Source organism: Maylandia zebra, linkage group LG23 (genome assembly GCF_041146795.1).
Source record: "Maylandia zebra isolate NMK-2024a linkage group LG23, Mzebra_GT3a, whole genome shotgun sequence".
In the NCBI taxonomy this organism is placed as follows: domain Eukaryota; kingdom Metazoa; phylum Chordata; class Actinopteri; order Cichliformes; family Cichlidae; genus Maylandia; species Maylandia zebra.
Window position 1 is genome coordinate 20,278,263 of NC_135188.1, and position 17,213 is coordinate 20,295,475.

Below are 17,213 nucleotides of genomic sequence, written 5' to 3' on the forward strand. Positions count from 1 at the left end.
TTTATTTATTTTACTGAGTTTGCTTTCAAAGTGAACCTTGATATTTTGTTGGTACTTGTTTTCCATTTGCTCGATGTTTGTATTGGTGAAACCTCACAGTGAAAAGTAAAGCTTTTGACTACATTCTTCACATTTGGGTCCTTGTGTATATCATGGTATTTATTGTTGTTAGTGTATTTATAGAATGCTTTTTAATTTTATTGAAATAATTTAATATGTTCCCTTTCTCAATAAAAACATTTTTCCAACGTCCACAGAAGTGGTTTGTTTCATCTTTCTGCTACTACAATGGCGCCATCGTGTGGACACTAGCAGCAGCTACAAAAAGAGCTGAGGCGAAACTACAGGAAGTGTTTATTTTAAATGAAAGTGTCTTCAGCTGTGAGGCTCTGTGTTGCTGCTCAGGTATGTTATGACTTGTTTTAAAGATGTTTTGAGCTCAGACTCCCGCCGTTACATCGAGTCTGTGTTTCATAACTGAACATCGTCCTAAACTATAAACTTCGTATATGTTTAGGACATGTGACTTTAATGTTACACGGTAATCATTTGCATACACTTTTTCGCGCCGACATAGAAACCATGAACTGATCTGTAAACGTTTAAAGAGAGACACAAGTGTTCCGACTGTAACTTATGTGATTTATGGTTTTTTTAATTTTTTAATTTTTTGAATATATAGGTCATGTTGCCGCCCTTTATCCTAGCGATGCGTCAGCCATATTAGACTACTCAAGGGAAAGATTACACAGGTCTGCAACCGAAAAACTGCATAGGACTTTCTGACTGTTTCTTATAGATTTTTACTCACTGAAACCAGGAAGAATATTTTAAAAATTCCATCTCGTTCTTGCAAAACTCATGTTTTAGTGTAATTAAGCGTACAGTTTCCTTTTTAAAACTGAAACCTGTTATCCTATACTTGAGTAAAAAAAAAAAACCCCAAACAAAACATATCCAATAATGACTTAATGATTTATTGTGTCCATAGCGAAAGGTAAGGAGTCTAAGAAAAAAAATGCATAGTTAATTGTAACCAAATATTGATTTTCTTTAATCGCTTTTGTGCTTTTTTTTTTTTTTTTTTTTTTTTTTTTTTTTTTCTAAATGTCAACTCCGCTTGTTTTGCAAAAAACTGTAGGTGATGGAGGGAAATGGAGATCATTTTTGGATTCAGCACCCTAAAAATACATCAAACTTACCAAAAATATCCCATGCAGCAAAAATGTATTTATTTATTTTTTGCAGACCTGTGTTATTGTAAAATTACAGTAGACACTGTACCTCACCGAGAAGTTTATAATGATACTACTACTACTACTACTACTAATAATAATAATGATCAATTAATACAGTCATAAAAAACAGGTGGAAAACCTTTAAATACAAACCAAAAGATACAAAACCATGTTTGTTATCACACATCTGTGAATATTGTGAGCAGTCAAACCCTTATTAAAATATCCTGCCCTAATTTAAACATTTATTTCATTAAATAAAAATAAAACATTCATTTCTATCACAACTACAAACACATCAATAGCACTGTATAAGCTTTGTAGTACAATATTCACTTGTGTATTTTTAAAATGCTTAAATTATGTTATCTGTTTTAACCACTCTACACACAAGCTTAAAGGATACTGCTTTCAAAAAAGTGTTCAATCAAATGGTCAATCTCCATTAGAACTTAAGTCCAGTAGACAATAATGTTTTACAACCAGCACTTGCCCGCACTTAACCATAAACAAACATCAATAGTCTTCCATACTCAGACCAATAAACCAGTGTTTCCCAACCACTGTGCCGCTGCACATAGGTGTGCCGTGAGAGATCGTTAGGTGTGCCATGGGAAATTATTTCATTTCAATTAAATAAAAAATGCAATTTAATAATTACTTTGCCCAAACAGACACAGTTACTTCAACAGGCTTTGACATCACCAAGCATGTTACACTAGTCCCTCCGTTTCGGGAGGCTGAGGTTGATTCTTATTTCAGCGCTTTTGAGCGTATAGCAGCCACATTGAATTGGCCTAAGGAGTTTTGGGCGCTGCTACTCCGGTGTAAGTTAATCGGCAAGGCTCCAGAAGTATGTACTAGCCTTTCCGTTAACGACAGCCTCCAATATGATATTGTGAAAAAATCCATTCTGCACACGTATAGTTCATACGAGGCTTACCGTCAGAAATTTTGTAAAAGTGAAAAGACCGCTGATCAAATTTTTGTGGAATTTGCCCGTGAGAAACGTCACTTCTTTGAACGCTGGATGCAAGCAAGCAAAGTGAAGGATATTGAAGGATTAAAGGAAGTGCTTCTTGGAGAATAATTTAAAAAGCGTCTCCCTGATCAGTTAGTTGTTTATTTAAATGAACAGAAGGTGACGTCCCTGGCGAAAGCAGCAGTTTTAGCGGACGAATTTCCCCTCACACATAAAACCATTTTCCCAGCTGGGGTAGCACGAGAAGTGAGGGGAAGGCAGGAAAAGGGAATAAAAACTCCTAAACAGGCCCGAAAGGCGAGACAGGAGGAAACTGAAGGCGGGAATGTTTTTATTGCCATGAGTCTGGTCACCTGATTGCCCGTTGTCCTGCGCTGTGGAAGAAAGAGCAGCGCAGAGGGTCTAAGGGACCCGTGGGGCTCATTAAAGTAGTTTCCCCACCTATATGTCCTGATCGAACACAGGGGTGTAACCCAGAGATGGAGGTAGAGTCACGTTTTAAAACATTCCTTTCCCAAGGCTTCGTTTCGGTGACAGGAGAAGAGAAGGACAGGGTTCCTATCACTATTCTCCGAGACATCGGGGCACATCAGTCTTTTATGTTAGATGATGTGTTGCCACTGTCGGATAAAACCGCCTACCACACAGATGTGTTGGTGTGGGGAATTGAAATGAGTGTTCTTTGTGCACCACTCCACCGGGTATGTCGCCGTAAGACAACAGTTGCCGTTTAAAGGTGTGTCGTTTATTTTGGGCAATGATTAGGCTGGAGGGAAAGTTTTTCCACCGCCTGAAGTGATGGATACCCCTGTTGCTACCACCTCAGATGTTATTGATCTGAAAGCGACAGTGTTTCCCGTTTGCACTGTTACGCGGGCGCACACATTTGCTGATGTCGTTAGTATCGCAGATACGTTTGTGGCTATGGAGCAAAAGCCTTTTGTAGGGGAGAAAGACCGTATGAAACAGAAACGCAGTTTGATAAATCTAATGCCGGAATTGGGCGGAGATGTGAATAAAGAAGCTTTGGTAAGCGCTCAGAAAAATGACAAGTCTTTGAGTTCCTGTTTTGCAGCCGCTGTCACTGCTGGGGAAAGCATCCTTCCTCATTTTTTCCTGCAGGATGGCGTGTTAATGAGGCGGCGGTCCTCAGATCAGCATGAAACATTGAGTGTTACACAGGTGGTGGTACCATCCCAGCATCGTGATCAGGTGCTAAGCTTAGCACATGACGCCGGCATGGCTGGGCATCTCGGAATAAATAAAACTTATTACCGAGTGCTGCACAACTTCTTTTGGCCTGATTTAACATGTAGCTGATTACTGTTGGTCTTGTGCCACCTGCAAGTTGGTGGGCAAACCCAATAAGCCCATTCTGCCTGTGCCATTATCTCCTATTCCAGTAATGGGTGAACCTTTTGAAAAAGTAATACTAGACTGTGTGGGACCGTTGCCGAAAACAAAAGCCGGTCATCAGTATATTCTCACTGTAATGTGCTCAGCAACGAGATTTCTGGAGGCCATTCCGTTCCGTACGGTGAAAGCCAAAGCAGTAATTAAGGCTTTGATCAAATTATTTCTATGTTTGGGTTGCCAAAAATCATTCAAACAGACCAAGGCACCAACTTTATGTCTAAAGTCTTTGCACAGGTTGTTAAAGAACTACATGCCAAGCATGTTACATCTATCCCATATCACCCCGAGAGTCAAGGTGCTTTGGAAAGGTTCCACCAAACTCTCAAAGTTATGTTACATAAGTAAGAGTCTGTTTAGAGTCTGGTAAAGAGTGGGATGGGGGTTGCCCCTATTGTTGTTTGCCATTAGAGAGGCTAAACAGCAGTCCCGCTGTTTTCGGACATGTGGTCCGAGGCCCTCTCCGACTTCTGAGGGAAAAGTGGCGGAGACCCCGGACGAGCAGTGTAGTGTTCTTAACTACGTGAGTCAGCTTCAAGATAGACATCGGCTAGCGTGGCAAATAGCCGGGGAAAACCTGAAGCAAGTGCAAACTAAAATGAAATCTCGATTTGACAAAAAATCTGTGGATAGAAGTTTTCAACCAGGGGCCAAAGTGTTCATGTCATTGCCTGTGGTGGTGTCCAGTTTACTAACGCAGTTTGCTGGTCCTTACAGTGTTGAACGTAAACTCGACAATAACAACTATGTGATTCGCACTCTAGCTCGGCGGCGAAAAACCAGAGTTTGTAATGTGAATATATTGAAACTGTTCTATCCACTTGAACAAAATACAACAGCGCCTCCGGTGTGCGCTGTTGCCATCCTCCCCGCTTACAAACTGTCGGATAATGGATTATCTGGGAGCGATGACGCAAAGGGAAATAATGCAGAGAGAAGTCAATTCTCTCCGAGAGCACGGCTTAGCCGTTCCAAGTGCTAGCGCATGGAGCTCTCCATGTGTGTTAGTGCCAAAGTCTGACAATACTCCTCGATTCTGTACGGATTATCGAAAGGTAAATGCGGCCACTAAAGCCGACTCTTTCCCATTACCTTGGATGGATGACTGTGTTGATCAGGTTGGATCCGCTACTTATGTGACCAAATTGGATTGATGAAAGGGAGACTGGCAGGTTCTTTTAACTGCTAGAGCGTCTGAGATCTCAACATTCATTACCCTGATCACTTCCTTCAGTATACAGTGATGCCCTTCGGCTTGCGTAATGTGCCAGATTTCAGCACCTGATGCCTAAGGTTTTGGTCGGGGTACCTAACTCTGATGCCTACTTAGATGATGTGGTCATATATTCTGCTTCCTGGAGTGATCATCTCCAAACCCTCTTAACTGTTTTTAAATGTTTTGAGGAAACATTGCTCACCGTAAATATGACCAAATGTGAGTTTGAAAAGCAACCATCACCTACCTTGGAAAGCAGGTGGGTCAAGGGCGAGTGTGCCCCGTGACCGCGAAGGTAGAGGGTATTATTTTGTTTCCGATTCCACAAACAAGGAGGGCGTTACGCCGCTTCTTAGGAATGTGTGGCTACTACCGAGGTTTCTGTAAAAATTTTACCTCCGTAGTCGCTCCCCTGACTGACCTGGTCAGCCCGACCAAACCCTTCATATGGACTACGGCGTGCCAAACTGCTTTTAAGTCGGTGAAGACTTTATTGTGCAGTGCCCCAGTTTTAGCAGCACCTAACTTTGTATCTCCTTTTAAGTTGGAGGTTGACGCCAGCGCAACTGCAGCGGGGGCAGTCTTGCTGCAGGCAGATCAACACAGAGTGGATAGTCCGATCTGCTCTATCTTATCCCAGGAAGGCAAGGTAACAAAATCATCTAAAGAAAACTCCATCCTCAAACATTCATCCTTCACTTCCCCTCCACACGCATGAAAGATAGGCTGACTACAGACCACAAAACCAGCCAAAAAACAAGACAAAACGGATGAGCCCCCAAATCATGTTACGATCTGGCTCGGAATGACCGTAACGAGAGCGGGGTGTCCCGTGACTTCCCATGCCCAAACAGACACAGCTGCATCATCGGGCTTTTAACAATAATTTATTTACGGCAATGGCACTCAGTACAACGATAGTGGGAGTGTATGATTTCAGGCCAACACAACAAACAAAACCCAACCTAAACTTCGGTTCCCCTTTGACCTCTTCAAGAAAACAACAAAAGAAATGACACAGTCTGACCTCCCTGGTCTAACAACACAGGAGAAAATAAAGCTTCCCAAAATAATTGGCAGCTCACCCTACTTGCTCCACACTTCACACACATTCCCGAATTTAACTAATTAGCTATGGCTGCGGCTGCTCCGTCTGGACCTGAGGGAAGTGCACGGGAAGTTTTCCACAGTTTCTTCTGTCGTCCTTTTATTGATTACATCCACAACGGGAGCCAGTTACATCAAGCCGTTCCTTCCGTCCACCAGTCACAGCCGAGCCCCCATACATTCATTCAGAAACAAACAACACACGCACATAACACTGCAAATAATAAAATTGTTGTTGGGCATCTGTGCTTTCAATGCAGTGACTGGTAGAGTAATTACTCTTTCATGCCAGTGGGTGGCAGTGAGTAGCACAATATGACCTTGTTAAGTTAAGACAATAGAAATAGTGATGCGTGTGGTACGTGGCAGTTGCAAGACGTACAACAAAGATGGATAAATATTTGAAAAAAAATCCTGCAAACTCCGAACTGGGCCCTGGACAAAATTTGTAACTCAGAAGAGCCTAGTATGAGTGGTAGTCACAAGAAAGCTAAATCGGTGAGCTTGAAGCAATACAGCAAAAGTTATCTTTCGTTTCGATTTACTTTCACTGGAGATCTGACTGCACCGACTCCGTTATGTTTGGTGTGTGAGGAAAAGCTCTCAAACAGTGTAATGGTCCCATGCAAGCTTTAACGTTATCTCCACACAAAACATTCCCCACTTCAAAAGAAGAACACAGACTATTTTGTTCGCCTGTGTGAAGACACTGAGAAATGGCTAACTTTAATGAGAAAAAAACACAAAGGTGTCTGAAAGAGCTCTCAAAGCTAGCTACTTAGTAGCTGAACTTATAGCCAAATCCAAAAAACGACACACAGTAGCAGAGACTTTAATCCTACCTACCTGCAAAGCAATTGTGAGTGAGATGCTTGACCCTGATGCAGTTAAAGAAATAGCCAGAGTCCCGCTCTCAGATAACACAATTGCCAGACGTATCGATGACATGTCTGCAGACATTGAAAGTTTGGTTTTGGAGAAGTTTGCAGTGCAACTTGTTGAGTCTACGGACATAAGTGGACATTTCCAACTCTTGGCCAATGTGTGTTTTGTGGATGGAGACTCTATCAGAGAAGACTTTCTATTTTGCAAGGTACTACCAGAAAAAACAACAGGAGAGGAAAGTTTTTGGGTTACACCTGAATATCTTGAACAAGGAGGAATTAAGTGGAAAAACTGAGTGTCTGCATTGATGGAGCAGCAACTGTGGTTGGGTGCACCAAAGGTTTCGTTAGCAGAGTGAAAGCGGTACACCCAGATGTTATTGTTACGTACTGTTTTCTGCAGCATGAGGCGCTCGTTACCAAGACTTTACCAGCAGACCTAGCTCCTGTGTTGGATGATGTTGTGTGCATGGTAAACTTCGTCAAGACAAGACCCCTGAAAAGCCGCATATTTGCATCTCTATGCCAAGAGACACTCTGAATTCAATCATCCCTAATTCTGCAGACAATCCTATCTCTCAACATGTGTTGCCACAGTTACAATCTTGTGCCAGGTGACGCAGCTCCGCTACATATTCTATGACAGTTTCATATGGCTTGCGGAAGCGATCGTCGAATTTATACCTTTGCACAGTTTCACTGGGCTCTGGATCAAAGGGATTTTTCTTCAGAAGTACCAGCTCTTGGAAGGTTTTGTCTTTCAGCTTGGCCAGGCTGAGAAGATTTCACATCAAGCTGTAGGTCGCTGCTCCGACGACACTTATTAATATAGCTCTTTGCTTTTCTGCTTGATCCAGTTAGCTGTGGAAAAACTGCTTGAGTATTTCCATATGCTCATCCCAAGTCTGATTCTTTGGATCGAACGCTACTACCATGCCAATTATAGCCATTTTCCGCTTCAAATTACTGCCTTCTATTTTCAGTGGAAAACTCTTGCATTCATTGAAAGCTAGCGAAATCTGTAGCTGACTCCCATCACTTTGTTCTTTTTTTGTGTGTGTGTCCGATTGCCCACTTCCTTCCCCCTAAATGTCCTCATCGCCAAAATAATGTTGCATCTTCAAAAAACAAAAATGGAATCACTGAACCACACACGGGGAGTATAGCTGCTTCTCGTTTACTAAAGCCTTGTAGTCACTTGTTTCAGGCACAACTGTTTACATGTACCTAACTTACAGAACTCTCATCTTCTCGATGGTGGCTCAAGAGTTGGGAGTTCGCCTTGTAATCGGAAGGTTGCTGGTTCGAGCCCCGGCTTGGACAGTCTCGGTCGTTGTGTCCTTGGGCAAGACACTTCACCCACCGCCTACTGGTGGTGGTCAGAGGGCCCGGTGGCGCCAGTGTCCGGCAGCCTCACCTCTGTCAGTGCGCCCCAGGGTGGCTGTGGCTACAATGTAGCTTGCTATCACCAGTGTGTGTGTGAATGGGTGGATGACTGTGTAAAGCGCTTTGGGGTCCTTAGGGACTAGTAAAGCGCTATACAAATACAGGCCATTTACCATTTACCATTTCTCCATTACCTTTCAGGTCCAGTCCAAAAAGGCTAGGCAGCGCCTGTACCATCTTTGACAACTGAGGAAGTTCGGGGTCTCTCCAGTGATCTACAGGATTTTCTATGCAGGTACTGTGGAGAGCATCCTCACACAGACGATCACATCCTGGTATGTGAATAGCTGTGTTAAGGACCAAAAAGTTCTTCAGAGAGTGATCAATGCGGCAATGCTCTCCCATCCCTACAAGACATTTACACCAGGAGATGTTGGTCCAGAGCAGTTCAGATATTAAAGGACCCATCCCATCCCAGCAACAAACTGTTCCAACTTCTGCAATCAGGCAGAAGATTCCGTCTGCACCATCCGAGCAAAAACGGGGAGGCTCAAGAGGAGCTTCTACCCTCAGGCCATCCAAGTCCTAAACCAGAACTTAATGTATATAATTCACTACTTACTGTATATAATGTCCTCTTTATGCATAGTTGAAGAGCATTTCAGGAAACATTTCATTTCACTGCGTGTTGTACTCGTATAACTATGCATGTGACAAATAAAGAATCTTGAATCTTTTAAGAAACCAGATATTCTTAACTGGCTGATTGTAAAATGGAGTTAATATAAATTCAGCTTAAAGCATAAAAGGTTTAAAAAACAGTTGCGATGAATATGGTTCATTAAAAAAAAATATGTATGGCATAGATTTGGAGTAAGTTTCCAACATCAGTGTAGATCTTGCTGAAGAATGGCTGAGCTGTTAACAGTCCAGAACAAATAAATGAGTGAATTAATAAATAATCGTTTAAAGAGATTACTACTCAAGTCACTAAGACTCGCAGTGTGCTGAGTAAGTAGTGAGGATGTAAAATGGGAAAATGCATAGCACTTTAAAAACCAGAGTTGCAAGTTTATTTGCAAAAAAAAAAAAAAACATGCAATGAACAAAGAATATAAAATCAATAGACACAGGGGAAAAAAGTCAAAACCTGAGGATAAATTATAAATACACTTGACACATCAATTTAAAACAAAGCCGAGCAGTGCTAGGATCAAAAGCAACATCAAAAATAAAACTGTGGCTCAATAATTAAGCATCAAATAAAACTGTGGAAAAGAAAATTCTGCAGTCGTTCTTAATTAATAATTTAAAATTAAGCAGGTGTGTGTGTGTGTGTGTGTGTGTGTGTGTGTGTGTGTTTGTTTGTTTTAAATGCAGTTTTAGTCCCCCCCCCCCCCCCCCCCCCCCTCCTTTAAACCAGCTTGTTTGACACAGGATGTGATCAGTGGGACGTCAATCTAAGATAAATTAGTGTTGGGTGGAGATCAAGTCTATTTCTTTTGGCATGCTTTATATTTAATAGTCTGAATCTTTGAAGTGAAATATATTTTGTTTAAATTCATATTTATTTATTTTTTCAACAGAAGTTACTGAAATCCAGGAAATAAAGGAAACATAGCTTGTACATCTCAGTCAGCAGTGGAGTTTGTCAGGAGGGCCAGACTCAACCTGGTGAGAACATTAAAGAGGCTCACTGCTGTGATTGTGGAGAATCTGTACCAGAGAGGAGTTTTCTCAGAGGAAGAAGTCAGTAAAATAAGGACAGATGGTGGCGACTTTGACAAAAGGAGAAGAACTGTGGACTCTGTCATCAAAAAGGGGGAAGCAGCTTGCTATGAGTTTCTCAGGATTATTGACATAATAAAGAGATCCACAGAAAGCTCAGTCTGTTTTGGAAAATACAGAGACAGACTCTTCTTTGAAAGACGAATTTGACCTGAACTACTGGATCAGCTGCTTTTCCTTCAAGGAGGACACCAACATGGATGTAACGTATTTACAAGGTATTTTTAAACAAACTGAAGTCCGTGGCATGTTTTAATGTGATCACACTCATTTAAAATGCAGTGTTGTTCAGTGACACATGAGTTAAATCACTAAATTACTTTTTAATTAATTTCTCCTTTCTTTCAGGGCCCAGCCCGTGCCACAGATACCAGCAAAAGCTGAAATCAGAAACTCAAAAGATTTCAGAAAGATCATGGATCCAAAGTAAAGCAGTCCTGTTCAACAAGGAGACATCTTTGTCGTACACTTCACTTGTGTTAGACACACAAGGACAGGCTTCACCATCCAAAATAAAAAAGTCAAAGATCAAAAAAAGCAGGAAGGTTCGCACTAAAAAACTAAAGGCCTACATACCTGAGGACAAACAGGAAACTTCCCCCAGTGAACTGCTGAAAACGTATGAAAGAAAAATCCTTTTGGTAGGAAAACCTGGAACTGGGAAAACGGCTGTGGTCCATCAGATGTTGAAACTATGGTCAGAGAAAGACAACAAGGATCTAGATTACATGTTCTACTTTGATATGAGAGAAACACCCAACATCACAGAGGTCCATAAACTGGAGGATCTTCTCTTCAGTGTGTTCAATGAACCAGATGAAGGCAAAGACAAAGTCTTAGAGGACATAAAGAATAATGCTGACAATGTTACTATCATTTTTGATGGCGTTACAGATATCCCCTCTACTTCTGTGGTGTTTAAGCTCATACAGAAGACTCTTCTACCTGAAGCAAAGATCATCATCACCTGCAGACCAGAGGTGGAGTCAGCAGACTTCCTGTTAGGTTGGGACTGTCTCAGAGTGGAAGTGAAAGGCTTCAGTGAGCAGGGCATCAGAGAATACTTATCCAAGTATCTGAGTGAGGAACACTTCAACAAAGTTTTGTGTAACTTGGAATTATTCTCTCTGTGCCACGTCCCCATGTACGCTCTGATGGTGGTTGCCTGCTTTAGTTTTGAGGGCTCAGAGTTCTCTCCACATCCCTGCACAGTTACAGAAATATACCTCAATATCCTCCATTTCTGCATTCAGAGAAATGTTGGCAAGACATCTGAAAATGAAAGCACTAAATGGGATGCAGTACTGTCTTTATCTGAGGCTGCTTTTTGTGCAACAGAAGGAAAAAATGTGAACCTGAAATCACTGCCCAAATTAGAAAGCTGTGCTTATTTAGCTTTTTTGAGCAGGAGTGTATCTCAAGTCAGCTCAACTGCAAAGAAACCCTTGTGTGCCTTTCTCCACTACACTGTTCAAGAGTTTTTTGCAGCACTGTGGGTCTTGAAGGATCCAGAACGGACCAGAAGTGTTGTCCAACAGTGTCTGACTGACAACATCAAACACATGAAACACTTAGTCCCCTTTTTGTGTGGACTGTTAAATGATAAAAACACTGATTTGCTAGAAAGTCTGATTCCTTCTCAGCAGCTCAGAGAAACATCTGGCTGGTTCTTCAAACACTTGGTGACCACCTTTGTAGATTGTAGTGACACTGAGGACTGTGAAATAGACTTGCTGTTCTTATGTCAGTGTCTCTATGAGTCTCAGTCTGCTGAAGCCTGTGTTTATCTTCTGGATAAACTGGACTACTGTCTTGATCTGAGTGGGGAGACTCTCGATCCTCAGCAATGCTATGCTGTGTCCTATATAATCAGCCAGAGTAAGGAGAGGAAAATACAGCTGAACTTGGAAAAGACAAAAGTATCAAAACAAGGAATAAGACCATTACTAGGATGCCTGAGCAAACTCTCAAGGTAAGTAAGAACATATAGTTTACGTGTTTGTTTAATCTAAATATCTGTAGACTTTTTGACATTTTCTGACTTTTAATCAGTGTTGGTCAAGTTACTTGAAAAAAGTAATCAGTAACTAATAACTGATTTCTTCCCCAAAAAAGTAATCCCGTTACTTTACTGATTACTTCTTTTCAAAAGTAATTAATTACTTAGTTACTTAGTTACTTTTTAAAAACACGATTTACAACCTGAATAGGTGATAAAGCGATAGATCTTTCAGCCCAATTCTACTTTTTCTACATAATCCATCATACAAAATGTAATCAAATGGAAAAGTCTCTTTTTAAAACTTGTTTTATTAGTTTTAATCTTTTAACTTTATGCATCAAGCAAATATTTAATTATATGCAACATTCTCTGACTGGAAGAAATTAGTTTAACATTTAAACCTATTTTCTGCACATTCCAGCACGTAAAATAATTTTTTTGTTTACACTCACTCTTTCAAATAGATGCAAGTAAAACACAGCAGAAAATAAATAATGTCAAAGACTAGCGGTCCCTGGTGCAGGTGTGCCGCAGCAGTCAGTGGAAGAATCCGCGAGTTTCTCTGTGAGTTTCCCATTACGTCGTAGCGCACTCGGTGCTTGCTTGGAAGTTTAGGGGTTTTTTTTCGCTGTAAAAAGAAGTTTTCTTCCCACGCACGATGGACGCTAATGTTTTTGTCACTTTTTATGGAATCAAACTTAAAATAAGGTCAGTACTTCCACGCTTTAAACGCTGCACGGTCATACTCTCTCCCGCACTCGATATATTATCCATTGTTGATCTGCACACAGCTGTTGTCACGAACGTCGCACTTGCTTACGTCACTGTCATGAGACTGTAGAAAACCCCTGTGATTTGTGTATATAGACTGTTCCACGGACCCCCTCTAACCACTGCTAAGATGGTACATTCCTCCCATCCTTTGTTTTTGTTTTTTTTTTGTTTTTGTTTTTTTTCTTTTATTAGTAATATAAACATACAAACAAAATGCACCATATATTACAGATTCAGAGAATAAACATTTCTTACATATTAGCAACTTTCATATATAGTGAAAATAAAATATAAAGATGGGGTCACATAAATTAACAGATTATTAACTCACTAAATCAAAATCTTCTACAAAGGAAACAAAAAAAGCAGCCTTTTTCTTTTTAACTAAAGTCAAAGATTTAACCAACAGGTTTAGGTCGTTTTTCCAGTGAGCCAGTGTTGGTTTAATCTTAAAAAAGCGACATTTATGTATAAAATACTTACACAAGATTAATAACACATTAACACCATAATTAGCTTTCTTTTCTTTCAAAAACACTCCAAACATTATCATATTTAAGGTAAATGGGGTAATTTGAATCCCACTGGAATAAAGCCAGGTATGAAAATCCAACCAAAATATTTGTATAAAATTGCACAAAAAGAATAGATGGTCCAAATCCTCCTCTTCTGTTTCACAAAATACACAATTACCCGTTTCTATTTTGAATCTATCACTAAGGAGTCTATTTGTCGGGTAAATTTTATTCAAGATTTTAAATTGGACTTCTTTCCCTTTAGGAGGGATAGGGAAGGTGATATAATCAGTTCTTATTTTTTCAATTTCTTCCCTTTGGAAATCTTTTAATATGTAATTAAGTCTAAGTAAATTTGGAGAATAAAGACTCCTTAATGAAGATCTAAGAAACTTATTGTTGCATTTAACATCACAAAATCGAATACCATCTATATATAATTGCCTTAACTTGGGGGAGATGTCAGAATATATTATATCATTTACAACTATGTTTTTAAGTGACAATGGAATGGATTTTATAACCCGATTAAATTTACTTTTAGAACATTGGATATTAAACTTTTGGCAAAAATCTTGATGTCCTAGAACATGTCCTTCCTCATCTACAAAATGGGCAATTGCCCAAACACCTTTTGATAACCAATCTTGAATAAAAATAGATTTTCTGTTCATCAGTATATATCTATTGTTCCAAATTGGGCTATTATGTGGAGTGAAATTATGTTTAAATAACATTTTCCAATAAAGAAGGACCTGTTTATGGAATTCAGAGAGTTTAGCAGGTAGCTTAGTAATTTCAAAGTCACACTTTAGGAGAAAGTCGATACCCCCCAGTGTGTTAAAGACCTTACTTGGTATAAAAAACCAAATGGAGTGTGGATTATTTAGGAAGGATTTTAACCATTTAAGTTTCAAAACACCATTCATTATGTCAAAATCAATTGCGTTTCCACCGCCTTCAATGTATGGTTTAACCAAATCATCTTTAGATATATAATGGCACTTATTCCTCCAAATAAAATTAAAATTCAAGCTATTAATTGTTTTAATAACTTTATTCGATATTGATAGAGAGTAAGCTGGATATATAAATCTAGATAAACTATCCATTTTGGTTAATAATATTCTTCCAAAAATTGTGATGTCTCTTTGTAACCACTTATTTAGGATTGTCTTACATTTGTCAACATTATCTAAAATATTTACTTTTTCTAAGACTTTGTGATCTTTTGAAATTGTGATGCCCAAATATTTTACCTCCTTCTTCACCTTTATATCGTACAGTAATTGTGAATTACACTCCTTTAATGCCAATAATTCACATTTATTTAAATTTAACTTTAAGCCTGAAGCTTTTGAGAATGTAGTGATTATTTGTTTTACCAGGGGAATCTGATGTTCATTTTTTAAGAAAAGAGTAGTGTCATCCGCAAGTTGACTAATTATTAAAGAATTGTCCATAATCTCAATTCCGGCAACGCTGCTGTTTTTAATTAGAATTGCGAGCATCTCCACAACCATTATGAACAACAACGGAGAGCTTCCACACCCTTGCCTAATTCCTCTTTTGACGCTAAATCTTTTACCAGTGCCATAGCCTAATGACACAGAGCTATTTATATCATTATACAGTATATCTATTATCTTCCTAAATTTATCCCCAAATCCAAATCGAGTTAGTGTTTCTAAAATAAAAGGATGTTCTACTGAATCGAAAGCTTTATAAAAGTCCAAGAAAAGAATAAAACTGTCATCACTAATCAGATCATTGTAGTCCAGTAAGTCTAAAACCAATCTGATATTATTATGAATGTTCCTGTCTTTCAAAAACCCTTATTGTGTCTCACTAATTATACTTGAAACCCCTTGTTTGAGCCTTGTTGCAACTGAGCTAGAGAAAATTTTATAATCTGTATTTAATAAAGTTATGGGCCTTAAGTTATCCAATTGTCGTTTATCTTTGTTTGGTTTAGGAATTAATGTAATTAATCCTTGTTTCATGCTAGACATCAATTCTCCCTTTTCAATACTGGCCAGTATAGCTTTGAATAAAATTTCCCGTAAGTCTTCCCAAAAAAATTGGAAGAAATTAACTGTAAGCCCATCTGGACCAGGGGATTTATTAAGTGCCATTTTCTTAACAGATGCATCTAACTCTTCAATTCTGAAGTCAGATTCACATAATTCCTTAAATGATTCATCAATTTTAGGGATCAGATTATCTATTTGATCAAAAAAGACATCACAATCTGCTTGGGAGAACTGTGAGGAGTATAAATTGGAATAGAATGTATAAGTTTCATTCTCCAAAATTTTAGGGTCGTCACATTCAATGCCATCAATTAACAGAGAAGATATAAAATTTCTTTTCTGTCTGCTCTTTTCTAAATTAAAAAAATATGAAGAATTTCTTTCCCCCTCCTCAATCCACTTGGCCCGTGAACGCACAAAAGCTCCTTCTGCTTTATTTAGGTAGAGCTGATCTAATTAATTTGCAACTCCATAAGTTTACTCCTTTCTTGGGTATTTAGATCATCTTTACTACAGCAATAAGTAATTTCTTGGAATGATTTACATTCATATTCTCTTTGCTTTTGACTTATGTTTTTACTGAATTGAATACTAAATTCTCTAATTTTGAATTTAATGAATTCCCATTTATTGATATATCCTACAATTAGATGATCAGCCATAATATCTTTTATAATTTTTTTGACTATGTTGCAGTAGTCTTCATTTTGTAAAAGTTTGGCATTGAACTTCCAATAAGTTCTTTTATTTGATTGTCTAATTTCCGATTCTAAGCACAGTTCAATAAAGCAATGATCAGATAGAGGTGCATTTGACATTGCAACTTTTACAGTGTGGCTAAGAATGATGTCACTTCCTAGCCAATAGTCTATTCTAGATTTACAAGCTCCATTTGGTTTAAACCAGGAAAAGCTCTTAATTTCTGGATTTCTTACTCTCCAAATATCTGTCAAGTTGTTATTAATCAAAAATTCTATAATTAGGTTATTTTTTTGTGGTCTACCTGTCCTTGAGGGCCATCTATCAGTCCATTCATCAGGAGTCATATTCCAATCACCACCCATTAAAATGTATTCTGTAGGGTATCGACCTTTAAGTTCAAAAATATTTGAAGTTATATCTTCTAACATAATTTTATTCTGACTTTCATTGTTATATCCATAAACGTTGACTAAAATGAAAAACAAACTTTCAACTCTCATTACAGCAATCAACCAATGACCATTCAAGTCAGTTCGTTGTATTACAAGATCCCCGGGAAAGTTATTGAATAAAATTGCTACACCCCCCGACCTCATTGAGCCATGGCTAAACAGGATTTTGCTACCCCATTGGTTTGACCAAAAAGATACATCACTATCAGATGAATGAGTCTCTTGTAGAAAAATACAGTTTGATTTTTTACCTTTGCAGTACAAAAATAAGGCTTTTCTTTTAACAGATTCTCTTAAACCCCTAACATTTAAAGAACCAAAACAAATGTTAACATTCAACATGAACTATAGACAGAATATCACTCACCACGTGAGAAAAAGAAGAAAAAAAAAAAGTACTAAATGCTGAGCTCCTCAGACCGCGAACAAGTTTCCACTATTTCAGTTTTTGTCATTTTTAGTTCTAGCTGGGCTGTTGTACTGAACATGTGTCGTGCGTGTGCGTGAATGATAAGTAAGTGCCTTGTATTTGTTTGTTCTATGGTTGTAACTTATCATACACTTGCCTATCTACATTGTGTGATGCCTTTATAGAGTTTTCCAGCGGTTTGTGTAGCCACGAGACACTGTATATTCACGCTGATTTGACCAAAATGGTGCTACCCTTGTGAACTGAGCTGCCCAAAGTAAAGATGGAGTCTATCCCTGTGCAGCAGCCCAT

The 17,213-nt window shown here is 39.0% G+C and overlaps 1 protein-coding gene across 4 annotated transcripts in view; it reads left to right on the forward strand.

Annotated features, from left to right (window-relative positions):
• Nucleotides 1–334: 334 nt before the first annotated feature.
• The window catches only part of LOC105940627 (uncharacterized), a 63,986-nt gene continuing 47,107 nt past the window's right edge, over nt 335–17,213 (forward strand). For all 4 annotated transcript variants that reach the window (XR_013095813.1, XR_013095814.1, XM_076880698.1 and 1 more), the window contains exons 1-4: nt 335–405; nt 8,428–8,521; nt 9,813–10,232; nt 10,363–11,986. Coding sequence is in view for 2 of the 4 variants with exons in the window: in XM_076880698.1 (XP_076736813.1) it covers nt 10,211–10,232; nt 10,363–11,986 (1,646 nt within the window). In the remaining 2 variants the exon portion in view is untranslated. The remainder of the gene's footprint in view (nt 406–8,427; nt 8,522–9,812; nt 10,233–10,362; nt 11,987–17,213) is intronic.